This window comes from Hesperophylax consimilis, chromosome 4 (genome assembly GCF_061612785.1).
Source record: "Hesperophylax consimilis isolate HC1 chromosome 4, BYU_Hcon_1.0, whole genome shotgun sequence".
In the NCBI taxonomy this organism is placed as follows: Eukaryota; Metazoa; Arthropoda; class Insecta; order Trichoptera; family Limnephilidae; genus Hesperophylax; species Hesperophylax consimilis.
Window position 1 is genome coordinate 4,882,493 of NC_142839.1, and position 26,318 is coordinate 4,908,810.

A 26,318-nucleotide genomic window follows, 5' to 3' on the forward strand; every position below is an offset into this window, starting at 1 on the left:
ACTCAAGTTATTAAATAAATCTGAGAGCGCACCATTGGTTTTAAACAGCGCAAAACCTTCAAATAAATATACATACATAATAATGATTTTAACGCTTTTGTTTGCTCTCTGACCTATACTTGTCAATTTAAAAACTTTGGACACATGTCTGTAACCGTCATTTTCCGACACCCAGAAGTGCCGCTACAATAATTAAAATGATTTTCAAAGGATAACGTCTTAAAAACTGTATTTTGTGTCAATTTAAGCCTGTCGTCCCATGGGTTGGTAAGCAATCGACATAAACCGAATGCTGCAAAACCCTGTGCAGAAAATTAAGTTCGCTATATCGGCAACGATCTGCAGTGCAGTTCAGTGTGAAACTTTTCTACGCAGGGTCTAACAGCATTTGGTTTATGACAATTTCTTACCGACCCGTTTGACGAAAGGTTTAATATCGTACTGTCACCACATAAATCACTAAAACATGCACAATCACAAACGCACTCAAGGGCTATTATTACGTATTCTGAAGAAGTTGTGCACAAGAGACATGTTCATTGTGACTTTGTGTCTATCATATTTTGTTGTATGGAGTTTTTGCATGCTGAAGAAAAATTGACTAATTAAGCTTATCTCACAGCTCAGGCATAAAAGATGATTGCACAATAAGTGTAGATAGATAGTTAGTTAAAGATAATTTTTTCAAATATTAGATCTTGTGGGTTCGGAAGACAGCGATTGGCTAGCCATGTAGAATGAATACCAAAAATCAATACTTGAAGTGACCCAGAGGAAAAGGTAGGTTGACTGTTGGAAAAATATTGGAACAGAATGGGAAGACTTGAGAATTGGAGGTAAATGGCGATTCGAAGGAGAACATTTATGGAGAAGGCCAAATCCCACCTTGGGACATAGCACCATGATGTTATCAATAAATACTTGAGATAATAGCTGTTCGAAAGACATTGGTTGTTCACTATTTCTTTTCGGCCGCAATCTTCATGTGATCAATGTATGAAGAAATGAGGTCATCCATCTTGTATCCGAGAGATGTTTCACAGAGTAGTTTGGATCCCCTCATGAAGTTGCCAAGCGTCATGTGGAAGTAGGTATTACCAGAAGACCAGTTGGCCAACTCCGAGAATGGATAAGTCACCAATATGTTCTGAAACAGGAAATTTCAAATTAACTATTATGGTCAACTTCAAATTATTCTAGTATATAAAATTAACTCCCAAGTAGGTTAACTAAATTATTGTGATTTGTAAATATGTACTATAATCTCTTATTTTTATCACCAAAAAAATCTGTACATCTCTGTTGAATAATATATAAATAATTTAGTCTTATCAAAAGTAAAGTTACGGTAAATGGCAAATGGATTGATTTCATCTCAATAAATAATTATCACAATCGATCGATTGCAATCTAATAAATTTGTCATTATGTTTGCATTCTTGATGCCAAATTAAGATTAATGATTTTTCAACCTACATATATCTGTATGTGAAAGGAAAAAGAGGATAAGTAAAAAGTACTCAAAATTTCGACCTTGTTGTGTTCTTCACTTATATCCTTTGGTTCAAGAAAATTCCATATTATTTTATATATAAAAAAAGAGTGTCTGTGGCGGGCGGCATATCTTAGCTTTTTATACAAATCTACTATTTAATGATTGACGAAATTTTGCACACTTTGCATTCAAAACAGGAGGAAGTTCACTGTCTACATGAAATTTCAAAAATCACCCCCACCGTTGACGTTCAAAATAAGAGGAAAATTACTGTCTACAGCAGATTTTGAAAAACTTAGTATAAAGTCCGGGCAACGCCGGGAACTACAGCTAGTTAACTGACAATATTTTACATCGCTAGAAACATAACTAAGGAGCGACTTTGCCTACTCAACTCAAAACTCTTTTTTTTGCCATTTACTGATTTACCTTATGCTACATGTATATATATTATTACAATAAAAAAAGTCTCAGCTGTCATTAGTGAAATAGTGAGTTCAAACCCGAAGAACTTAAAATTTACAGGCTTGGTAGTAAAATTTCAAACAAAACCAGGCCCACGAAAGTATAATTTGAAGACCCTAAGCTGGCAAAACTTATACTTTTTAATAAAAATATTTTGCCTAACGGAATAAAAATGAAACCGGATAGGACCAACAACAACCCTCCAATAAAGAGAACATTTAACTGACCTCTGGAAGGAAATGGAGGAGAGAAAAAAAAGGGTGATATTGATTTGCGAATCAAATATTTTAATGGAATTTCTATAATTATCAAAAGCCATGCAAAAAACTGATAAACAAACATAACATACTCTTAAAAATAAAAATGTTTTAGAAATGCGTACAAATTTTAAATTTTTTTTTTACATTAACCCCACATTAGGCCCTGGGGAAAATAATTTCCCTCAGGGCATATGTCATCTTTGCAGATGACATATACCCTGAGGGATGGAAGTTCAGGGTAGGAAAAAGATTCATACCTTTTTCCTTCCCTTAACTTGGGATGGGTAGGAATCTAGGGATCAGTATGTGCAGGAGTGACGTATAAATATATCCCTCTCACTGCAGCGCAAGGCGTATGGTCGAGAGATCAATTGGAGAGGTTAAAGGGTCCACCCAAACCAGCCCCTCTCAGACCACGTAGGTCACCACCACACATCCTGAACACACCTCACCCGATGAAACCGGGCACCCCTGCAAAATCACCAAACGTAGCGAACCACTTGGGGTGACCTATGGCAGAGGTGTTGGTTATCCAGTAAATGGTACCCGGGGCAGCAGTACCCAAACCCGCCTCACAAATTGCAGCAAGTTAAAATTAATTCACCCACCTTCTCATATGACATTTTATTATTAACTGACATGGTTATATGCGGATATCAGAATTAGGCCTAAATCAATATACCATAGGGTGCTTAGCGTAAAGATTAATTCTGTGCAATCTTATACATTTAAGGCCACAAGTGGGGTTCCTCAAGGGTCCCATCTCAGCCCAATATTTTTCGAATTATTCATCAATGACATTGTTGACCAATTTAAAGATGTTGAAGTCCTACTATTTGCAGACGACTTAAAAAATATATAAAAGAATACGAAATGTATACGATTGCCAAATTTTACAGACTAACTTAGATCAACTTCATCAAAGGTGTTAACAAAATGCTTTATTTTTTAACATACTGAAATTTCAAGTAATACTATTTCTAATTTAATATATATATATTTTTTTTCTTGTTTATTCCAGATCTCGGGGAGGAAGGTGCAATCCCACGAGCTCCATATTATACAAAGAATATATAAATTAAATATAAAAAATATTGTAAGGTACCACAGTAAACGAAAAAAAAACAAATAATAATACAAAAAAAAAACATAATGAGACTTAAGTTTTTTTTAAAAAGAAAAAATATTAAAAAAATATATATGTTTATATTTTTTTAATCTATGACTTCGGGAATTGGCTCCATCGCTTGTAAATAAGTCCCTCCCAGAAGTTCGCTTGTGGCTAGTGGCGTTCGAAAGCTGGTGATCCGTTGTTTCATTAGTGCTCGGAATCCGGGAGCACGTTCTACAAACATCTCAGTGGCACTGCAGTACCAGGAAAGCCCAAAAAGTATTCGGTAGGAATTGTTGTACTGTACTTCCATTCTTTTTAGAGATGTTTTGTTGAAGTTAGTCCACAGCTCCGAGGTATATAGGCTCGTGCAGTATGCGTTAAAAAGTTGCCTTTTTGCTTTTGGGCTACACTTATTAAATCGTCGAGAAATCATAATTGCTCTGAGGCACAGTGATCTTCTCTGTCGCCCAATATCCATATTATCATCGAGCTCCACTGTTACGATGTGTCCTAAGTATTTGATCTCCGGTTTTTCAGTTATTTTTGTGCCGTTTAGACTTACAGGTAGGTGCAGTATGCGTTAAAAAGTTGCCTTTTTGCTTTTGGGCTACACTTATTAAATCATCGAGAAATCATAATTGCTCTGAGGCACAGTGATCTTCTCTGTCGCCCAATATCCATATTATCATCGAGCTCCACTGTTACGATGTGTCCTAAGTATTTGATCTCCGGTTTTTCAGTTATTTTTGTGCCGTTTAGACTTACAGGTAGGTGCAGTATGCGTTAAAAAGTTGCCTTTTTGCTTTTGGGCTACACTTATTAAATCGTCGAGAAATCATAATTGCTCTGAGGCACAGTGATCTTCTCTGTCGCCCAATATCCATATTATCATCGAGCTCCACTGTTACGATGTGTCCTAAGTATTTGATCTCCGGTTTTTCAGTTATTTTTGTGCCGTTTAGGCATACGGGTAGTACTTTTGTAGGGCCTGCGCCCGACTTCAATACTAGTAACACAGATTTAGTTGGGTTGTAGACCATGCTATGTTCAGCGGCATATTCTTCGAATATCTTTAACAGCTTTCTCAATGCTTTAATGCTTGGAGACAAAATAACCATGTCATCTGCGTACGCAATGTTATTTATGCAAATGTTTCCCAGGTACAACCTACATTTGCCGAGGTGAGTTTATAGCTTAAATCATTCATATAGACGTTAAATAAAATCGGTGATCAGCTTCCACCTTATCTGACGCCGCATTCAGTTTTCACTGGTGCTGACATTTTATTTTTCCAGATAACTTGGTTTCTCTTGTTGGTGAATATGGGTGGATATCTGTGTTTTAGCTTTTAAAACATTGCCTGTATTTGCCAAAAATTCTCTGTTCTCAATTGCACCTGATATTTTGTCCATGCCAGACTACCAGAATGTTAATTATTGAACTGGGCATCTTCCTTCCTTTTAGTTTTTTCCAAAGCAGTGCATGAGATACTCGGTCGAAAGCTTTACTTAAGTCTAGAAAGCAAGCATACACTGTTGTTTTTCTTGCCTTGTAATATTCAATACTTTGTTTCAAACTGAATATTGCCAATCTGTTGACAATTTAGATTTAAAACCAAATTGATTGTCGGACGTAAATAACCTTAAACTTGTCTGGATTTAACTAACGGTACTATAATTGTACGTGAGAAGTTCCTTGGCATATGCATATGTTGAAGTATCTGTGTGAATAGCGTTGCTAGAAGCGTGTTTATTTTTTCACCAGCATTTTTTTTTATTTTTTTTTTTTTATTACATTTATTACATACAAGATATACAAATATAAAAGGAAGCTTTGACTGTCCAACTAGGAAGTTTCCCGTTTTAGGACAGTCAAATTGGCAGGTTGCGTGTACATAATTCCAGGTAGGTACATGTAAAATATAAAATAAAATTAAAATATAACATATAAATGTAAGAAAGAAAAATAGAAAGAAAATATTTTTTTAGGAAAATACAATTTAGCAGTAATGAACAATAAAATCCAGATAGGTACATGTAAAATATAAAATAAAAATATAATATATCAATGTAAGAAAGAAAAATAAAAAAAATATTTTTTAGGTAAATACAAAATACAAAATCGAGGAAATCAACTCAGACTACGTTTTTTAATAATTTTTCGGAATCTGTCCTACCTAAGTCTAATAACCATTTAGTAATTTTAGTACCGAAGGCTGATAATTCACATAGTTTAAATTGAGAGGGGATTTTGTTGTATATTTTTGGTCCCAGGTATGAGAAAACTTTTTGATAAGCCGCAGTATTGCTAGTTGGAATAGAAAGGTCGTTTCTGCTCTTACTTCTGGTGTGATGATTATGATCGACTGTTATCGTTTTGTTTTTGTTTTTGTGGACGCAGATTGTTATTTTTTTTATGTAACACTGTCGAACATCAAGCACATTAAACTCCTTGAAGAGAGCGTCGCTCGAGTATCTGAAGGGTTTCTTCATAATGACGCGTAGACGAATTATCCTTATCAAGTAAGAATTTATAATAACGCTCTTTACATTTGCGAATAACGGTTTTGCAAATATTACGGTAACGGTAATAGTTTTGCTGTTTAGTATCGTTCAATGGGTCTCGTTTAGCTATTTTATGAAGGTGATTTCTTTTGTGTATAGATTTAACAATGCCGTTGGTAATCCATGGTGTGAGATGTATTTTACTATATGGAATGCGTTTAGTTATTGTGTGTTTTGTTATGAATGTATTGATTTCATTAATAAAATAGTTTAGAGCATTGTTAACTTCAGTCTCTTTATAAACATATTCCCAATTTTTATTATTAAGATCATTTAATAAAGCCTCATAATCGATAATCTGTTTGTGATTAATTTTATGTTTTTTGGGTGTTGAGTTTGGGATACTGATTGCAGTGGTGTAATGATCAGTGATTGTATTATGTATTACAAATGCATTTGAATTTGTTATATTTCTGGTATATATATGATCCAAACATGAGCTAGAGCTACCTTGTACCCTAGTTGGAGAATTAATATTGGAAATAAAGTTACTTTCAGCCATAGCACATAAGTAGTCGTCGGACTGCCTATGCAATACTTCTCCTATAGTATTTATATTCATGTCCCCGATCAGTACATATTGTGCATAATCCTTAGTTTTTTTTGACTCACCAATAAGATTTTCCAGGAAATCTTGGATGTCATTGAACGATGGTGATCGGTAGATAGCTAGGATACCTAAAGTTTCATTAATGTTGATTTTTAAACAATTACACTGATTTATGTTTATTTCTTGTACTAAGGAATTTAATGTGTTGTCGATATATACTACTACTCCGCTATTTTGGTTAATATGCGATGTTGTATGGTATTCGTTATAGCCTGAAATTTGTTTGGCTATGTATGAATCATTTAACCTGCATTCAGTGAGAATTAGTACATGGAACTTTACCACAGCTTTTATTTTTTCCAAAAATATAAGAAAATCATCCAAGTTTCCCATCGTTCTAATATTTTGATGAACAATATTAATCCTATTAGATTCCCAATTAAATTGCATAATTTTGTTAATGTTTTCAAAAATTATTTCAGTATTTGGCACTAAGATACTATCGATTTCATGTTGAAGATCGTTTATTACCATTAGAATTCAAAAATTAATTGTTGTTTTCTGGGTAAAGTTATAAAACAGTATTTTATTATCATATAAATACTTGTAGTACGAAATATGTAGCGACAAAACTGTAAACAAAATGATGTAATTAGGAAAATTAAAATATATATGAGTAAGAAATAATATCTGAAATAAAATCCAGGAAATAAATAACGTATGTAGTTGGTGTGTGGCATTTTCTCTTTCAAAAGACAGTAAAAAGTAGTATAAGTATGAAAAATAAGTAATATCTGGGTTATATAAAATATGTTGATTAGAGTTCTCTTTTGCCGAATTATTAGTAATATTACTAATAAATCAAATAATAATCTTATAATAAGTGTAGTTACCATTCTAGAGAGAATAAAGATTAAAATTAAAGTTAAAATTAAAATTAGGATTAAAATTGTTCCAGTACAAATTGGAGTTATGCAAAAACCTAGGTGTTCATATAATATAGTGCTGTTATGTAATAGAGTATGAAATGGCGATATAAAGCGGTAGTCAGTAGTTTTATCACGATAATCAGAATAAAGAGCAGGTAGTCAGAGCTTCGGTATAGCTTGTTCTGAGTCTATTAATATAGGTCGAGAAGAGTCATCTTTTTTCATGTAGATTAGACCTGCTTTCGTCCAGACGAACCTATATTTACATTCCGTCGCACGTTGGCGAGCTAGATACCAAAGCCGTTTGCCTTTAGACGTGAGGAGTTCTGAGACGTATATGGGTGTAATTGGGCCAGACAATCCGATTGTTCCCGTGTTTAGTTTGTCCCCAATATTTTCGCAAGACCTATTATATTTTTTTATAGCATTAAGGAGTTCCTCTTTTAACGGTATTGAATTAAAGTTAATTACCACTGACCTAGGTTTAACTGTTGGAGGAATATTTTTGTTTCTTTGTGATACTCTATATATATTATAAATATCATTTGTATTTAGTTGGCAGTCTACTATTTTACTGGTGTTGAATATAATGTCTTTTAAGGTTTGTGATGTTTCCTCTTTGAATTCTGGAAGTCCTCGAAGTTCCAAACAAGTATTGTTGATTCGTCTGTTCCTGTTTTCTTGGTCAATCTCGATCGCTATTATTCTTTTTTCTAGGTCTTCATTTCGTTCAGTCAAGAGACAAATTTTTATTTCATTTTCTTTATTTTTTTCGCTTTTTTTTTCTAAGACCTCAAGTCTTGAATTTAAGGCTGAGTTTACTTGTTCATGTAGTTTTTCCAAATTATTTATTCGATATTTTAAATCTTCTTGCTGTTGAGATATGTTTTGAATGGTTTTTAATATTTCATTATTTTGGAGCAGGATTGCATCGTATTTTTTTCCAACAGATTCATTAACTGAGTCTTTGAAATTTGCGAATTCAGTTAAAAATAGATCGATTGTCAGATTACTAGTGCCATCTGTGGTTGTTGGTGGTAAGTTCACACTGGCGTATGATGAGGCGGCAATTGTAGATTTTGGTGTTGATGAAGGTTGTTTATTAGGTTTCTCGATAGATGTCAGTTCTAGATTTTTTTCAAACGTATTTTTTTTGGAGTTTTTTTGTGTTTTTGTGCAAAGTTTGCAGCGCCACTGTAAAATCTTAGTTCCTCGCCGTGAGGTCTCTGCGATATCGGCACAAATGAAGTGGTAATTATCGTCGCAGATACAACATGAGATGAAGTCTGACGGGGTGTCAATGTTTTTTTTACAGATGGAGCATAGTGTATTCATTTTAAAGGTAGTTTTTCAAAGTTTCACACAAAAAGAAAAAAACGACACAATGCTTGTTTCTTGTATGAGAGATGGCAGAGCCTTTGTGACGCTAAAAACGCCTTTGGGATAGGTTATTTGTGTTTATATAATGATCGAGTCACTTTTGCACTGAATTGTATTTTGTGGGACAAACACCAGAATAATGACGAGTATTCCGCCTTAGCGAGATAATTTGTGGGATAAAAAATTCACTGTCCCAACGCGCACTATCCTGATTAGACGAGTTAACCACTTTTTTAGTTTGATTTTCTAGTATTATGATTGTTAAAGCTAGGTAAGTTGAAGCAGCTGTCAAAATACGTCAACACTGGTAGACAATATGGCGGACGATTGACAATTTCTAACGTGTTTAATGCTCAGGCTATCATAACCGGGCGATTTTCCAGCTTTCATTGGTTTTACAGCTGTTTTGACCATATCTTTCGTAACGATTATGTTTTCGTCCTCATCTTTGCATGGTTTTTCTAAGATGGTGGGTTCGTTTCTTTCCGAAATTTTTGAAAAGTTGGTTATGAAAATATTAGCAATCTTTTCTGAGTCCGAGTCTCCTTCAATATGGGTGGATATCTGTGTTTTAGCTTTTAAAACGTTGCCTGTTTTTTGCCAAAATTTTTTAAAGTCTCTGTTCTCAATTGCACCTGATATTTTGTCCATTTTTATTTATTTCGCTGTTTTTTGACATTTTCTTAATTCACATTTAAACTTTCTTCTCAGTATTTTTCTATTTTCTGCCAAGGGACCCGACCGGGGTTTTCCATTTTCAATCCATTTCATAAGTGCATTTCGTGATGCTTCATAATGAATCGATACATTGTCATTCCATCCACGAATATGTTTGGATGTGGTTCTATTATGTTTGCGCCCACTTTCAAAGACGTTTTTAGCGGCAGTGCTCAGTGACTCTACAATCCTCCCATATAGTTCGTCGATGGCATCTTTATGAAAGTTATTTTTGCATTCTGACTTTTTACAGAGTTCGACCCCGCTGCTACATTTAATGCGGTTTGTTAAAAATGATGCTGTTGCAGAATAGGACATGATATTTGCTCTCCATTTTACTGGATCCAAAGCCATCGGGGAAATTTCCTCACTTGCGGTTGTACCTGTTGTTTCTAAGCAAATTGACATGGCCGGTGGTCTGTCCAGTCAACATCGTACTTTACAGAAATATTTATTGTCATCTTTTGAATTGTGGCCGTCCCTATGCAGTGATCTAACCAGCTCGTTGTGTTATGTGCATCACTAACATATGTGTAAGAATTTTCTGGCAGTTTTTCAATATCGATACAGTGATATTTGTTTTCTTTGCAGAATGAAAATAAATCTTCCCCAAATAATGTTCTTGGATCGGCATTAAAATCACCCATAATAAGGCAGTTCGTATATTGACGGTAGTTGTATCTATGGCAGATGTGCCCAAGCTTGAAAATTTTGGGTTTATTTCTGAAAGATAATTAATGTCAGTGGGTAATAGCCATGTTTCTTGTAATAAAATGACATCATATTCTTCACATATGTCGTGAATAAATTTCACCGTCCTTCTCACTGATCTGCAATTGGTAGTAATAATTTTAAGAGGATCCATTATGTGTATTGTTTGAACTTTTGTCTGAGCTGTGATTTATTTCTTTGAAGATTGGATACACTATTCCTTCGGGCCAAAAATCTTTCTCCATAAAAATACTGATTTTCTGCACGAGGATTGTTATTTTGAATGGGGTCGGTTTGAATGGTTTAATCCACTCTACGTCTATAAAAGATTGATTCTTGGAAGTAACATATTTTTTGAGGTCATCAGCACTCATTTCTGTTTGAATCTTGAGGCACAGATTGCCGTTCTTAGAGGAGCTGCCTTGATATTAGATATGGGCCCTGTTCCCTTGTCATTTTTATTTACTTTTCGTTTTTTCACAATCGTAAAACCGGTATTATCTTGTTTAAATAATTCTGAGATGTCCTTGTATCGGACCGCAGGCCGTTGTCTAACGGTTTCTGGGTTTCTAAGCTTGATTTATTAGCTAGTGCATTAGAATACGTCTTTTGTTTGGTGTGCGTACCAATACTGTCCTGCTCCGTGACCTTGACATTAACCAAGGGCATTTCTTCGATACGTTTAGAATTATCATTTTTTTTTATTAACATTTCTGCATATCATCTGCTCTCTTAGCTCTTCTACATCATTTTGTTTGCACATTTGTACCTTTATGGTAAAGAGCTCAGTTTTCAAAGACAAAATATCTTTTAAAAGTGAGGTTGTGTCAACTGAATCAAAACAAACTGGAGGTAATTTGTGCAGGTTTTTAGCCACAAAAGTTGGCTTATCGGTTTGCTCGGTTTCTTTTATTATTTTGATCAAATTGTAAAGGTTCTTTACCTTTTTTCCATCTCCCTTCCTGGTGATTCTTCTGTCGTCAACCTCTGAGTACAGAAGATCTTTCGATAGTTCCACCTCGTCTTCACTGAAGTGCGTGGAACAAATTTGTATGATTGACACTTCGTCTAACATATCTACTTTATTGAATAAAAACGTAAGAAGTTCATTAATAACGATTTTTTCACTTTTCTGTCATTGTGACGTTTCAACTGAACCATCCGTGATTGTTGTTGTTATCATTATAATATCTTACATGAATATGCATTAAATGATATTTAATTAATACCGGTGTCGGAAATTTGTGACTTGGTTGTAATATTCAATGAAAACTTGCCATTCATTGCACATATAAACAACATGACCAATAAGGCTTCAAAGATGCTTGGTTCCTTTGCAGAACTTTAATAGATTTTAAGTAATTAGATTGTATGAGAATGCTATATTCCATTAGTTAGAAGTCAAGTGGAATATAATTCACCTATTTGACCCCTTTGTATACAATTCACTCTAACAATATATGTAACGAGTTCAGCACAAATTTCTTAGGTAAATAAATTTTAAGCTCAAAATTATTCCAATTGAATACATTCATTATGTCAGTTTGATTAATCAATTACACCTAATAACGCTGTCTGACAGCACAATTATGTCAGACCTGGTTGTATTACACAGACTCATTAATAACTTAATTGACAGCCCTGCCATCGTCGTCACTATAAAATTCCATGTACCGACATGTAGAAACACAAGACAAAATGTAACATTCTTCTGTAATACATACGCAACCAACTCAGACACATTCACTAAACAATAGGATGCATCTTCTAGGCAACAAGTTTGGAGGTTCTATTGGTATATTTAATGACATCATTTATAGAACTAAGCGTAATCTATACCAGCACTTTGTTGAATCCTGCAAATTATGGTAGTTTTTGTAATGTAGTTTTAGTGATTTGTCTAATATGGAGTATTGTTCTAATTTCTATTTTATTTTATGTTACTGTTACGATTTACTATTATTGTTTCATCATTAGTTCATTATATTCTCATTTTACTTGTAATCACAATTTTATATTTGTGTATTCATAGATCTATTTTGTACCTGCTTTATAATGGATTACATCTAAATACTATTACATATTATTCTCTATATAATACAGATATTCTCCTATGTACACTGCATCATATATCATTTTTATGTAAAAGCCTTTTTAGGTGTATAAATAAATTATTTTCATAATATGTGCGTGTTACTAATATGAACGGTATTTGTTGAACCAGTAATAATTGATTAATCTTACCTTGTTTTGAGGGTGAATGATGCTGACTCCGTTCTTGTTGATGCCAATAATAACCACTTCAGGGTAGCTGGCATCTGTCGTCTGCTTGACTTCAAAGAAGGCCGTGCCAAATGTTGGCCATTGGTAAAGAATATTGAGGAAGGCTTCCTTGGCTTGCTCCGGAGTCTTTTCGCTATCCCTCATGTAGGCAGTTCCTATCTGCTTGCGCCACTCGGATTGCGGCTGCAGTTTCAAGAAGTCCACTGGCAAAAGGCTCTGCAGTTGGAAAGCAGCGCCGGCCATTTGGGAAATATCTTCTCCATATCTCGCCCGGTATATCAAAGCAGCCAGCATGACTGCATCAGATTTACCGCACTTGTGATATCCGCGCAGATACTTGGGCAACTCTTGAGGATAATAGAATATCTGATCGGCATTGACATCCTTCCCAGGGATAGTGTTAATCCACAGCTTCTTCATGAAGAATATCTGATATTGGAATTGTATTGGAGCACCAGCTGTAATAAATAAGTGAGTATTTATTAGGTACTCCTCATATGTACAAAAATAACTTTGACTAAGATACGAATTGATGTAAATATGACTTACTATTACGTCCCGGTCGCGATTGTTTAATCCAGTCTATGAGCTCGTGTATGAAGTCAAAGAAGAAGTAGTTCTCTGGTACTGAGAATACCTTGTCGGCAATCTTAACGAACAAATTGAATCCATCACTATTTCTGAGGTCCAGTCTCTCAGCTATTTGAAGGCATAAATCTCTAGCTTTTGTAGTGGAATCAACTTCGAAAGCCTCGTCAGTATCATCTGGGAAGTAAACCTTGTGGTAAATCTGCAAGCTGCGATGTTGTATGGCTTCCACTTCCACCAAGTATGGTGGATACTGTCGTTGTCCGCTCTTCTGAGACTTATATGACCGTTGGAGGCATTCCTTGGCAATAGGATGAGGACGTGTTTTCAAAAACTCTACCAATTCTTTGGCAAGGGTCTGACTGCACGAGAACAAACCGGTAGCTAGCCACATCAATTCCCAGCCACGCTCTTCACTCAACTGGATGCGATTGTTCGTCAACTGTTTCATGATTTGGCAATAAACTTCATCCTTGAGAACTTCATGTTTCAAAGCGGGACCAAATATCTCGTCTGTGTATTCCGAGGCGATACGCGGTCTGGGGGCGGGCATATCACCCATGTACTTCAGCACGCTGACGAATATGGAACAGGCTTCTTTACAAAGCATTGCGTTGCCTTGCAACTTTTGCAGAAGTGGCAGTTTGATTGGTTCTCGCCCGTGTCTCCACAACTCTTCCGATGCTCCCTTTCTAACTGTCATGATTGCCGAGGCTTTGGATATTGTGGCCGTGGCATTATAGTTTTCTCTGAAGTGTTCCTGGGCGTATTTCTGTAAGGTGTGCATTTTCTTGCGCTGCATTGTATTGTACTTGGATTTCTCTTGTTTATATTTGTCCATTGCACCATCTTTCTTAAACAGATTCAAAATATCTTGCGGAGGTTTACTCATTGTTGGTAATACATATACATGCTCTGTTGAAAATATTCCTGAGCGACCATTGCACTCTCCATTGCCAAAGGTTGACGTCATGATCGTATCACCCACATCATTTACCAAAGTAATCAGATCGCCCTTCTTGAACTCCAGGAAGGACGAAGTGTCTGCTGATTCCTTGACGTCTTTCTGGGCAATGACATACAGTGATCGCTTTTTGAGACCATCTATCAAGAAGATGACCAAGTTACTCAGATCTTCTGCGTCCAGACAATCAAATACGATTTCTTCTTTTTGAATAGTCATTAGCGTGAACTTACCGAATTTGGAGTTTTTGTCTCTATTGAAGCCGACATAAGTAATTTCCACAAACGAAAGTTCTAGAAGAATTTGCTCTTGGTCGTCAACAATATATATTCCTGTCCAATTGACGGCGATAATAACATTATCCTTTGTTACCGACGCTCCCTTTGTTCTGATTGCCTCGAAGAATCTGGAGAAGAGAATTGGCCAGTTGAGTTTAGCAAAGATAACCACGTCTTCTTTACAATGAATAGGATCAACACGTTGTTTAATGGAGCTACTGCTTTCAAAAGCAGTCTTAATCAAGGCTTCCCATTTAACAACAGCTTTGTCTCCAGCTTGCAAGAATTGGTTTGGAATATAATTGTTTACCACTTTTTGTAATACTACAGGATCCAGTTTATGACCATATTCTACGTAATATTGATGAGCGGCCAACACGGCTATATCATTCTCAGTTGTACATCTGTATTCGCCAAATTTAACACCTCTTGTTATTTGATGGTATATGAGATTAGTGGCGATGGGGTCTTCAACCGGGTTGTGCCACGGGGAGAAGAGTTCCTTGCGGAAGAATAATTTCCAGGGGGCATTCTTCTCCGTGCCTCCTTGTTCCTTGGCATACTGCTCACATTGGGAAACAGCGTCCATCACATGATCACCTTCGCTGCCCAGTGAAAGCACTTTATCAAACAGACTGATGAATAGTGAAAAGCCGAACATGTCTTTAAGGTCGATGGCCTCCGCAATTTGGTTCCCAACCTCTTCAGCTGTAGAAGCCGAGTCTGCTTGTACAGTTTTAGTAGTTCCATCCATAAAGGTGACAGTAAGCACAATGGGTGTTTTAGATTTGGTTGACTGGAGTTCTATCCAGCTAGGAGGCTGTGTTCGCGGGCCATTCTTGAGAGTCCTGTTAAGGCGACCATCACAGTAGGGTGCATATCCGGGAGGACCTTCCCGTATGAATGCGCGAAGGTAGTTGGCGAACCGCTCGCTGGGGGCGAAGCAGCCCACACAAAGAGACATCAAAATCCAACCCCTGGCGTGCGAAGCTTTAGTTGGATTATTGCAAAGTTGCTTGCACAACTGGCAGTAAATCTCATCACTAAAATCATACAGAAACATCAAATAAACAATAAAATACAAAAGTGTTCATAAAAGTTCAATTTAAATGTGTGAATTAAATTTACCTCAATTCCGGTCTTAGAATACCGTGACCGATAATGAAGTGAAGCTTTTCTAAGTTAGAAGTTCTTCCACTGAGCCACAATTCATAGAAGTCGTTTGTTTGCTTATCTTCTAAAAGTCCTCTGTGAAGTTCATCCCGTATTTTGGTTTGTCTTTTCAATGTCATGTTTATCATCTTTTTGCGTTGTTTTTCACTAGTGTATGCGCTCTCATTATTAGATATCACATTCTAAAACAAAACTAGGTTTAGAAAGTAGAAAGCACATTAGTACATAATGATAAAATTTATCAGTCTATGCATTTCTAGGCATAACCTAACTTTAATAATTTATTGTAATATTCAACCACCACATCCAAAAATTGTAAAAAACCAAAAAAAACACTAAATAAAGAAAAATTAAAAAAAAATTAATTTCATGTAAATTTTTCACTCTTTTTTGAGCAGTACAAGCAGGAAAAATAATTAACCGGATTACCAATAAATTGATTTTTTTTTTATAAATTTGCAATTTAACTCCTATGAGACGGGTTGAATTTTGTAAATATCTCAGAGCCAAATTTAATATTGAAAATTAGATTTGAAATAATAGAAAAGACTATATAAAATCAATTTTTTTACTTTGGTATTTTCATGCACAGTAATGAAATGCGTTAAAAACTCTAAAACACTGCAATGCACCAAGGTAATGCTAATTTCACAGTTAAGGTAGTTTTTAGGTAAAAAACGTTGAATTGTTTGTTTGGGATACAACACAGATAACCTTGCAAAAGTTGACAATCATTTCATAATCCTTTTTTTGTAAATTAATTTGTATTGATAGCAATGCTAAAAATTTTGTGTAAATCAAATTTAATAATTTTATTATTAAGTTCTGCAAGTATTTTAGTTTTTTATTATTGCGACAGATGTTAGCTGACTGGCCATGTTCAAACTGCAAATTGCCTACAATGTAGCATAGCTCAAAATACTGATAAAGCAACCTGTAAATTTATTATTATAAACCAAGCTATTTCTTTTACTTTTTTAGGAATTCAATTCAGCATATGACATATTGTGTGCACCTTGTATTATAGAAAAGCATTACTTTTTAGGAATTCAATTCAGCATGAATATGACATATTGTGTGCACCTTGTATTATAGAAAAGCATTACTTTTTAGGAATTCAATTCAGCATGAATATGACATATTGTGTGCACCTTGTATTATAGAAAAGCATTACTTTTTTAGGAATTCAATTATTTTTTTATTTATTTATTTATTTATATATACGCCTAAAAAGGCTTTTACAGCATGAATATGACAAATATTGTGTGCACCTTGTATTATAGAAAAGCATTACTTTTTTAGGAATTCAATTCAGCATGAATATGACATATTGTTTGCACCTTGTATAATAAAAAAGCATTACTTTTTGAGGAGCTCAATACCTACAGCATGAACATGACACATTGTTTGAGAATTTATTTTCGTTTTCCTCTTTTTTTGCCATAAGGGTTAAATAAATTAAACACATTTTAAAAGACAATAAATAGCTGACAGTCAGGGCTGGCATAGACTTGTCAAGGGCCAAGGAACCAAGGTTCCAAGGCGCTGATGATACCTAACACAGCGCCCTTGAAGTTTTTACTAGCGCCAGGCGCCGTTTGGCTCAGGGTCGACCCTTCTGATTCATTGAGTAAATTTTAATTTCAAACTTAATTTACTGGAAAACTAAAGCTCAAATCAAAGAAAGTTTTAACGCAATTTCGACTCCAAATGTAGGGTAGTTTCACCAATTTCTGGACACCATGTATTTCATCAGAAGAGTATGTATGCCTATAATGTAGCTGAATGAAAGATTTGCCTATCAGAAAATTGATATTTTAATCAGAAAGTTGATAAGATTGCTATTTACACCTACCTGATTGCAAAACCTTAGATTTGATACCAGAAATTTAAATTTAAACAAGATAAAAATTGTTACAGCATAAAATTTGAGGTTATGCACCTGATATTCTTCTGAATTCTGGAAAGCCCTGCCCAGGGTTTCCGTCAGTTTGCTCATGACCGGAATAGCATCTGCATCACCGGCATCTCTGGGCTCGGGTAGGTCTCCCATGAACCTCAGCAGGGCAACCCACAGGGCTCGGGCCGCGGCCCAGCCCTCGTCTCCGCACTCCAGCAGCGGGCGGCGGAGGGCGCGCCGGCTGTGCTGGTAGCTGCTGTTGCCCGTGAAGTACGTAGCTGCAAACTTCCTGAAGTCATAGGCGGACAGGTCTTCTTCGGGCTCCTCCACTTCCGGCATATCTATATCTGCCTGCTGGTGCTCACTCTGCTGTCGCACCTGGAATTTAATTACATTTACTTTAACTTTGATTTTATTACAAAGCAGAAATACACCCAAATTTTCCAACCTTCTGAAACCGTCTTTAAAAGGGGTCAACATAAATAATAATGGGTGATACAAATAATAAGAAAAAGAGAGTAGTATTACCATAACACTTCCCTTCAGTTGGTTGTCTGCAGAGCCATCTTGGAGGAACTCAAACATGTCATCAACATAGCTGTCATCGACGTGGGCATTCTTCTTGGTGGGTGTGATATTCTCACCAATCCTCTCTACCCAAATATTCTGGAACAGGGTGTTAACTCTCTTGTCAAGGGTATCATTCGCCTTTTGTTCATAGTTTTGTGTTCCCTTCTTCTTCATCTCTTCCAGCTCTTCATCCCTCTTCTTTCTCAGCAGGACGAGCTGTTGTTTGATATATTTACCCTTTTCTCTTACCACTTTTCTAACCATGAACCCTCTGGCAAGAGCTTGCCCTTGTATCATTGCCTTTCTTGTTCTGGTGTGCATGGCCGTTAGCTGGCGAGACATGATACACGCTTGTAAGCGTAGATATCCTCTGCGCATAGCCAAGTATCTCTGTCTGTACCCTCGTGCCCTCCAGTGCTTCTGAATAACCAGAGCTGCAGCCTTCATCTGCAAGAATCGCCTTCTCGCTATCCAGCGCCTTATGTTCCTTTGAAGCACCAGTATATACTTCTCCAATATCTTTTCTCGCATCTCTTCCAAGTACACATCGTGAGAGTCTTTCAGGAATACTTTGGTAGTTCCGAGTTGAAACTCAGTGTGCTCCGAGAGCACCTCCTTGCAGATTTTCCCGGCTGCTACTCGGCAATCAGTCTTGTGAGGCGGTGGGATGTTGTGAACGAGGAATCGATAACGGTTCACAAAGTCGAAGTAAGAATGGCGAATTGGGAATCCCGCACGTCGAATGCGAGCTGTTTCCATCAAACCTGCGTAGCGGAGCTGCCGAACAATGAGGCCGCGATCGAATATCTAATATGGCAGAAAAGGGTTAAAACCTATTTAGAGATAATAGAATTTATTTATAAAATATGTGAATATGTACGAACATGAAAAGTTCTCCTTACCAAGGGTTTCTTCAGCTCATTGGGTTTGATGCACCTGACGAAGAATGGATGGCACGAGTAAAGGGATTTCATCAGATTTTCCAGTGATGATCGGAACTGGATGGACAGGGTAATCTGTTTCCTTCCACCATCCATATCAGTTAAACTATCACCAAAGAGTCCCTTCAAGAAATTGTTGGTGGATTGCCTGACTAGCTCACGAACATCAGGACTGAATGTATCCCTGTTTTTATCCAGAAAACCTACAACTTCATATGACACGTTCCCAGCAAAATGTTGAACTCCGAAATGATGCATGTGATCAGATTTTGGCTTTAAGTAAATGGACTTTGATCCGTGCGTGGAATGCAGTTTTATCAACAAAGTCAGGTCCGTCCCTTTTGGAAACTTGGCTTCTTCATCAATTAGAGACATGATATTTAAACTTTTTATGCCGATCATTTCAAGAATATTTTGATTGTCAACGTAATTAATATTTTCCCATTTAATGCTTTCTTTTGCATACTCTTCTTGCTCCATTTTAAAAATATGTTTTACGAAGAACTGTTGCAGATTTTCATTAGCATAATTAATACACAACTGTTCAAAGCTGTTAACTGTAAAGTTTTCAAATCCGAAAATATCCAATACTCCAATGGAGTTCACACTATTGCTAGATGGTTTGAAAATTGTTTGGTTAATTTTTTCCACAATCATAACAAAGATTTGTCCATAAATAGCTTTGACGAAGGAATCCCTTGATTCCATGGCGCTTTGTTTGGAAATAGAAGAGACAACTCTGTCTCCCTGTATTTGTATTGTCTTTCTCGTTAAAGCGTCGCAAAGGGAAGACTTGTTCAGCCCTAACATGGAAGCCACTCTGCCTGCGTTTGCTCCATCAGTTATCTCGGAACCTTCCAGATTATTGACGATGGTAGATTTATACTTAAAATTTCCCATGTGCAAAATTGCAGCTAGTAATTTGAAGATGTTCCACATTTCTTCATCGGAGAAGTTGAGAACTTTCATGGCAGCTCGAATGTCAGCGAATTGCACGGCATCATTTCTCCCGTCGCAAGTCAGTGTCTTCCCTCCTTTTAAGTATTCGTAATTAGAGGCATCAGATAGTTCTAGCTTTTTCTTTTCCTCGCTGTTCAGTCCCGCTATCAAACTATAAAATATGTGATAATTGCGCTCTCCTTGGTTTTGTGACACGATACGGGACTTTTCTAATAAGTATTGTTCGATATTAGCGCCCTCAATGAATCCTTTAATATTAAAGTTAATGTGGATGTATTTTCCAAACCTAGATGAATTATCATTGCGCACAGTTTTAGCATTACCAAAAGCTTCCAAAATAGGATTAGTTTCTTGAATCTGTTGCTCTATCCAGGAGTGCTTTCCGCTGACTGCTGCCAGATATTGCAAAATCAGTTTGGTACTTTCTGTTTTTCCTGCTCCACTCTCACCACTAAAACAAAACTCAAATAGATAGAAAACAATACAGGTGTTAACATTCTGAAAACTTTCTAAAAAAGGTTTATAATGTATTATTTTACCTTATAACTATACACTGATCTTGAAGTTTCTCTTTCATCTCTCTATAGCAAGAATCTCCGACAGCAAATATGTGAGGTGGAATTTCACCAATTTTCTTTCCTCGGTAAAGAGCTATTTGCTCCCCAGTATAAATTGGTAGAATTTCATATGGATTTATAGCTATGAGCATGGAACCAGTGTATGTCTGTAACAAACAAGTACGTTATTGTACAATAAAGATAGATTGCCATTAAGTTCTGGTGCCTAGAGGTGGTGACTTGCAGCGTAACCATTTTATGAAATGCTGTAATTATTAAAACATTGTGCGACATTGTACAACAAAGAGTGATTGCCATTAAGTTCTGATGCCTAGAGGTGGTTACTTGCAGCATAACCATTTTGTGCGAGATTGTACAATAAAGATAGATTGCCATTAAGTTCTGGTGCCTAGAGGTGGTGACTTGCAGCGTAACCATTTTATGAAATGCTGTAATTATTAAAACATTGTGCGACATTGTACAACAAAGAGTGATTGCCATTAAGTTCTGATGCCTAGAGGTGGTTACTTGCAGCATAACCATTTTGTGTGAGATTGTACAATAAAGAGAGATTGCCATTAAGTTCTGGTGCCTAGAGGTGGTGACTTGCAGCGTAACCATTTTATGAAATGCTGTAATTATTAAAACATTGTACAACAAAGAGTGATTGCCATTAAGTTCTGATGCCTAGAGGTGGTTACTTGCAGCATAACCATTTTGTGCGAGATTGTACAATAAAGATAGATTGCCATTAAGTTCTGGTGCCTAGAGGTGGTGACTTGCAGCGTAACCATTTTATGAAATGCTGTAATTATTAAAACATTGTGCGACATTGTACAACAAAGAGTGATTGCCATTAAGTTCTGATGCCTAGAGGTGGTTACTTGTAGCATAACCATTTTGTGCGAGATTGTACAATAAAGAGAGATTGCCATTAAGTTCTGGTGCCTAGAGGTGGTAACTTACAGCATAACCATTTTATGAAATGCTGCAATTATTAAAACATTGTGCGACATTGTACAACAAAGAGTGATTGCCGTTAAGTTCTGATGCCTAGAGGTGGTTACTTGCAGCATAACCATTTTGTGCGAGATTGAACAATAAAGATAGATTGCCATTAAGTTCTGGTGCCTAGAGGTGGTAACTTACAGCATAACCATTTTATGAAATGCTGCAATTATTAAAACATTGTGCGACATTGTACAACAAAGAGTGATTGCCGTTAAGTTCTGATGCCTAGAGGTGGTTACTTGCAGCATAACCATTTTGTGCGAGATTGAACAATAAAGATAGATTGCCATTAAGTTCTGGTGCCTAGAGGTGGTAACTTACAGCATAACCATTTTATGAAATGCTGCAATTATTAAAACATTGTGCGACATTGTACAACAAAGAGTGATTGCCATTAAGTTCTGATGCCTAGAGGTGGTTACTTGCAGCATAACCATTTTGTGCGAGATTGTACAATAAAGAGAGATTGCCATTAAGTTCTGGTGCCTAGAGGTGGTGACTTACAGCATAACCATTTTATGAAATGCTGCAATTATTAAAACATTGTGTGAGATTGTACAATAAAGAGAGATTGCCATTAAGCTCTGGTACCTAGAGGTGGTGACTTGCAGCATAACCATTTTGTGCAAGATTGTACAATAAAGAGAGATTGCCATTAAGTTCTCAATAAAGTAGTATCCAAACAAAGTTATTCATTCTAATTATAAGTTGATGATAATTTTATATATTTAATGTGTACATACAGCTATTTTAAGATGATAATCAGATTAAAAAAAATTACACAAAAAAGTTACTCACATAAATAAGCTTATCCTTGTATCTCATATGTAGATTCTTGAGTATAGCATATTCCTGTAAGTCTCCGAGTGTGATCATGTCTTCGACTCCTCGCACGGAAGTGAGGTGCATAGACTTGAGCACCTGCTCAAAGGCCACGGAGAACTCCTTTCCATCATCATCTCGAGCCGTGATCTTCTTCCCCTCGGACTTAACGATCTTGCAGCCGATGGGGATCTCGAATTCCCCCTGACTGAATGGCTTAACCCAAATGTGGTCACCCTAGTAAAAAATATATAATCTTTATCAAAGTGCATCTATTTTAAATAGGCTACCATTTATAAACATGGATTCCATGACGATACAGAACATTGAAGAAAATATATATTATGTTTACCAAATTGCATATATTCTAAACAGGCTATCACCATTTATAAACATGGGTTCCTTGAAGATACAGAACATTGAAGAAAATATATATAATGTTTACCAAATTGCATATATTCTAAACAGGCTATCACCGTTTATAAACATGGGTTCCGTGAAGATACAGAACATTGAAGAAAATATATATATTATCTTTACCAAATTGCATCTATTCTAAAAAGGCTACATTTTATAAACATGGGTTCCACGAGGATATAGAACATTGAAGAAAATATATATTATCTTTACCAAATTGCATGTATTCTAAACAGGCTATCACCATTTATAAACATGGGTTCCTTGAAGATACAGAACATTGAAGAAAATATATATATTATCTTTACCAAATTGCATCTATTCTAAAAAGGTTACAATTTATAAACATGGGTTCCATGAGGATACAGAACATTGAAGAAAAAAGAATAAAAATAACAAACAAAGAACATACTTAATTCGTAGGCAGGTAGCGCCCCTGGGGTGATTTTTCACGAAAACGGCTGTATATAAATTAGCCAAATATTATTATGGGTACCGCTGCCCCAGGAAACACTAATTTGATAACAAATACCTCTGCCATAGGTCAATCCGTTTGGTGACCTTGCAAGGGTGGCCGGGTTCGGGGCTCTCTCAACCCAAGGCCTTACACCGATGGATTTATATGTCGTTACACACTACCTACCACTCATACCTTTTTCCTTTCCAGAACTTCTTCTCGTCCCTATCCTTAAAAATACCATCCACACAGCATCCATAAAGATGACATAGGTCCTGAGGGAAATTATTTTCCTGATGGCCTCCTACGTGGATAATGTAAAAAAAACTTAATCTAACCTATTATTTTTAAATGTTGTTTTGTCAGTGTTAATTTTATTTTTTACTGTCTGTTCAGTGACCATAAACAAGAAATACAGTGTTTTTTATACTGTGAAACTTGTTCTTAAATTATTCACCATAATCTAAGGACGGGTTGTTTCGGAGAATTTGAACAATTCATCAAATTTCAACGTTCATTTTCAAGTTCTGAAAAGATTTTTTCAAGTTCTGTTTTTATTTCAGTTTTGTCAAGCAACTAGCCTATAATGATATGATAACAGAACTTGAATAGGACTTTCACAGAACCCGAAAATGAACGTTGAAATTTGATGAATTGTTCAAATTCTCTGAAACAACCCGTCCTAAGAGAATGTGTGTCATTCATTTTACCTTCTTGCAAACAAGTCTATATGTATTGCTATACTTGTTTGCATCACACTTAAACCTTCTCAAGACAAGCAAAATTTATCAATAGAAGGTAAAAACACTAAATACTAAACAACTTTTAGACCGCCATTCAGAATCGAAATGTCGCTTGAAATGGCTTCAGCCGTGTTTAGCGACCAGATCTAAATAGCCAGGTACTTCCCAACCATCCCATTGCGGCAGTGCGTGGTATCAAAAGATTAAAAAAAATCATTTTTGCATCATAAATAAAAGTTAGGTTTTATTAAATATTATTCAAAATCAGATTAATTCTTTATTAAATATTATTCAAAATCAGATTAATTCTTGAATGTCTAGAAATTTTTACATAGTGAATGCCAAAGAAATACAAAAAACAGATTAATTTTGTCAAAGGATTAAATAAAAAATATGTATTTTAAAAATATACTAAAATAGATAGACTTCTTTATGGTAAATGTATGTTGAAAATAGTTTATATGCGAATCATTGGATAATTTCTGATAAAAGTCATAAAATTCAAGATAGGAAAATGGATTCCAACAACAAATCCACTGATAAAATATGGCCCATTCTTATAGCGAGATAACGGATTACTACGTTCATTATTTTTTGCTTCAGTTGATCTGACAGGAGATTAAGGCATGCAAATAAAAAAATTCTTGCCGATAACCTACCTTCTAAAAAGTAAAATCCGTTCCGACAAATAAAACAATAAGAGAGAAAAAAAGGAATTTCTAATAGTGCTCTGTAAGATGAAATAAAATCTTATCTTTATTTTAGACACACAAACATAAAAAAAACTAACATTCGTAACCTAACGTAGACAAAGATGGTGGATTGGCACATATTCCTCGCTTCATTCACATTCATGCATTGTCTCATTTATATCTGACTTCTTCTAACATCAATGCATCTAACACTTTCTATATATTATTTACAGAAACATATTGTTTAAATATCCTTTTAAAAAAAAATTATTACGTTCCAATAATAATTTAAGGTTTTCCTAATTTGTACCCACCATGAATACAAAAAAATTCATGAAAATGAAGGGGCAAGTCATGAAAAAATGATTTATTACATTAACTTGATAATTTCATATTTTCCCATTTTGTAACCAACCTGAATGCAAAGATAATTCATGAAAATCAAGGGCAAGTCATGAAAAAATTATTGGCAAAACAAATTATTTCTAATTTATATTTCAAGAATTCAACTAACTAACTAACTAACCATCACGCCGTTTCCCCGCAGGGGTAGGCAGAGAGGACGGACCGCCAAACAACTCGGTCTTGGCACACACTCCTTGCCTCATTCACATTCATACATCGTCTCATACATACTCTTCTATTATTCTGACTCTTGACATGGCCCGACTCGAGTATCTGATTCACTTGATCGTGCCATGTCTTCCTCGGGCGTCCCCGACTTCTGCTACCATTCACATTTGCATCATATATCCTCCTTACACTCCTATCTTCGCTCATTCGCTCTACATGCCCAAACCATCTAAGCGTCCCTTTCTTAATCTTACTCATTACGCTTACATCAGCCTTGCACTCTTTGCGGATCTCCACATTCCTCACACGATCAAACATGGTTTTACCACACATACGCCTCAGGGATCTCATTTCAACAGCATTTAATCTACTTTCATCCTTTCTTTGCCAGTTCCATGCCTCACTTCCATACATCAAGGTAGGTACCAGCACTCCGTTGTGGACTGCTAACTTCGCTTCTTTGGACAAGAATTCAAGGTTTTTTATATCCAAATTGATTTGAATTATCTATGAACCCAGAGTTGATTACAGATGGTTTGGAGTAAATTTTTGAGGTTGTGAATTCTAGAGTACCTCAAAACTGGGTATAGTTTTAAGGTGGAAATAATATTATTGTAAAGAATTGAAAAAGGTTAAGTTTTTAAATATTTATTTCACTTGATCGGGTCGTGTCTTCCTCGACTTATTCTACCATTCACTTCCACATTATGCTTTCTCCTTACACTCTTCTTCAATCATCATATACGCCACATTGTATAATACATAAGTATTTGATTCATTTGATTGTGTAAAGCCATTGCCTTTTATTTATATAGATAAAAGATTAAAAAATACTTTCACTGCCATCAAATTAAGCATTTAATATTTTTTGACTTGAGATGGAGGACTATCTCAAAGACAATCACCATGGAAATCTGGTGCTCTAGCATGGTGAGATCACTCTTTTACCTTTTGCACATTCTTTTCACTTTCATTTTTGTATATCCCATTTCTTCACAAAATGTCTTGCTTATCTAAATCTGTTAAAACCTACTTGAATAACCACTCGTCAATTCAATATTTTTGTTAAAATCAGCGTTTAGTGTTTATTTATTTTTTTAAATAATTAAATATTCTATTTACCAAAACCACTCTGGACTCCGCCATTTTTATTTTTGCAATTTAATCACATAAAGGTGAATTCTGTATATCGGACAGACAACAC

At 35.7% G+C, this 26,318-nt stretch overlaps 1 protein-coding gene across 1 annotated transcript; it reads right to left on the reverse strand.

The window, feature by feature from the left end:
* Positions 1-64: 64 nt before the first annotated feature.
* LOC149424070 (myosin-VIIa-like) lies at positions 65-26,318 on the reverse strand. Its single transcript, XM_089651240.1, has 10 exons — positions 26,237-26,318; positions 22,209-22,469; positions 20,382-20,566; positions 18,844-20,293; positions 17,900-18,748; positions 17,414-17,749; positions 15,427-15,653; positions 13,018-15,341; positions 12,430-12,926; positions 65-1,147 (listed from the first exon to the last, which is right to left on the reverse strand). The coding sequence occupies exons 1-10, from the start codon at positions 26,258-26,260 to the stop codon at positions 959-961; spliced, it is 6,342 nt and encodes a 2,113-aa protein (XP_089507366.1). The 5' UTR covers positions 26,261-26,318; the 3' UTR covers positions 65-958.

Excerpts from the sequence above, each read along its gene's own strand:
- LOC149424070 (XM_089651240.1), bottom strand. The coding sequence starts at position 26,260 with ATGGCGGAGTCCAGAGTGGTTTTG. Across the intron at positions 17,750-17,899 it reads AACTGAAGGGAAGTGTTATG|GTGCGACAGCAGAGTGAGCA; the intron begins GTAATACTACTC and ends ATTAAATTCCAG. Across the intron at positions 12,927-13,017 it reads ATCGCGACCGGGACGTAATA|CTGGTGCTCCAATACAATTC; the intron begins GTAAGTCATATT and ends TATTTATTACAG.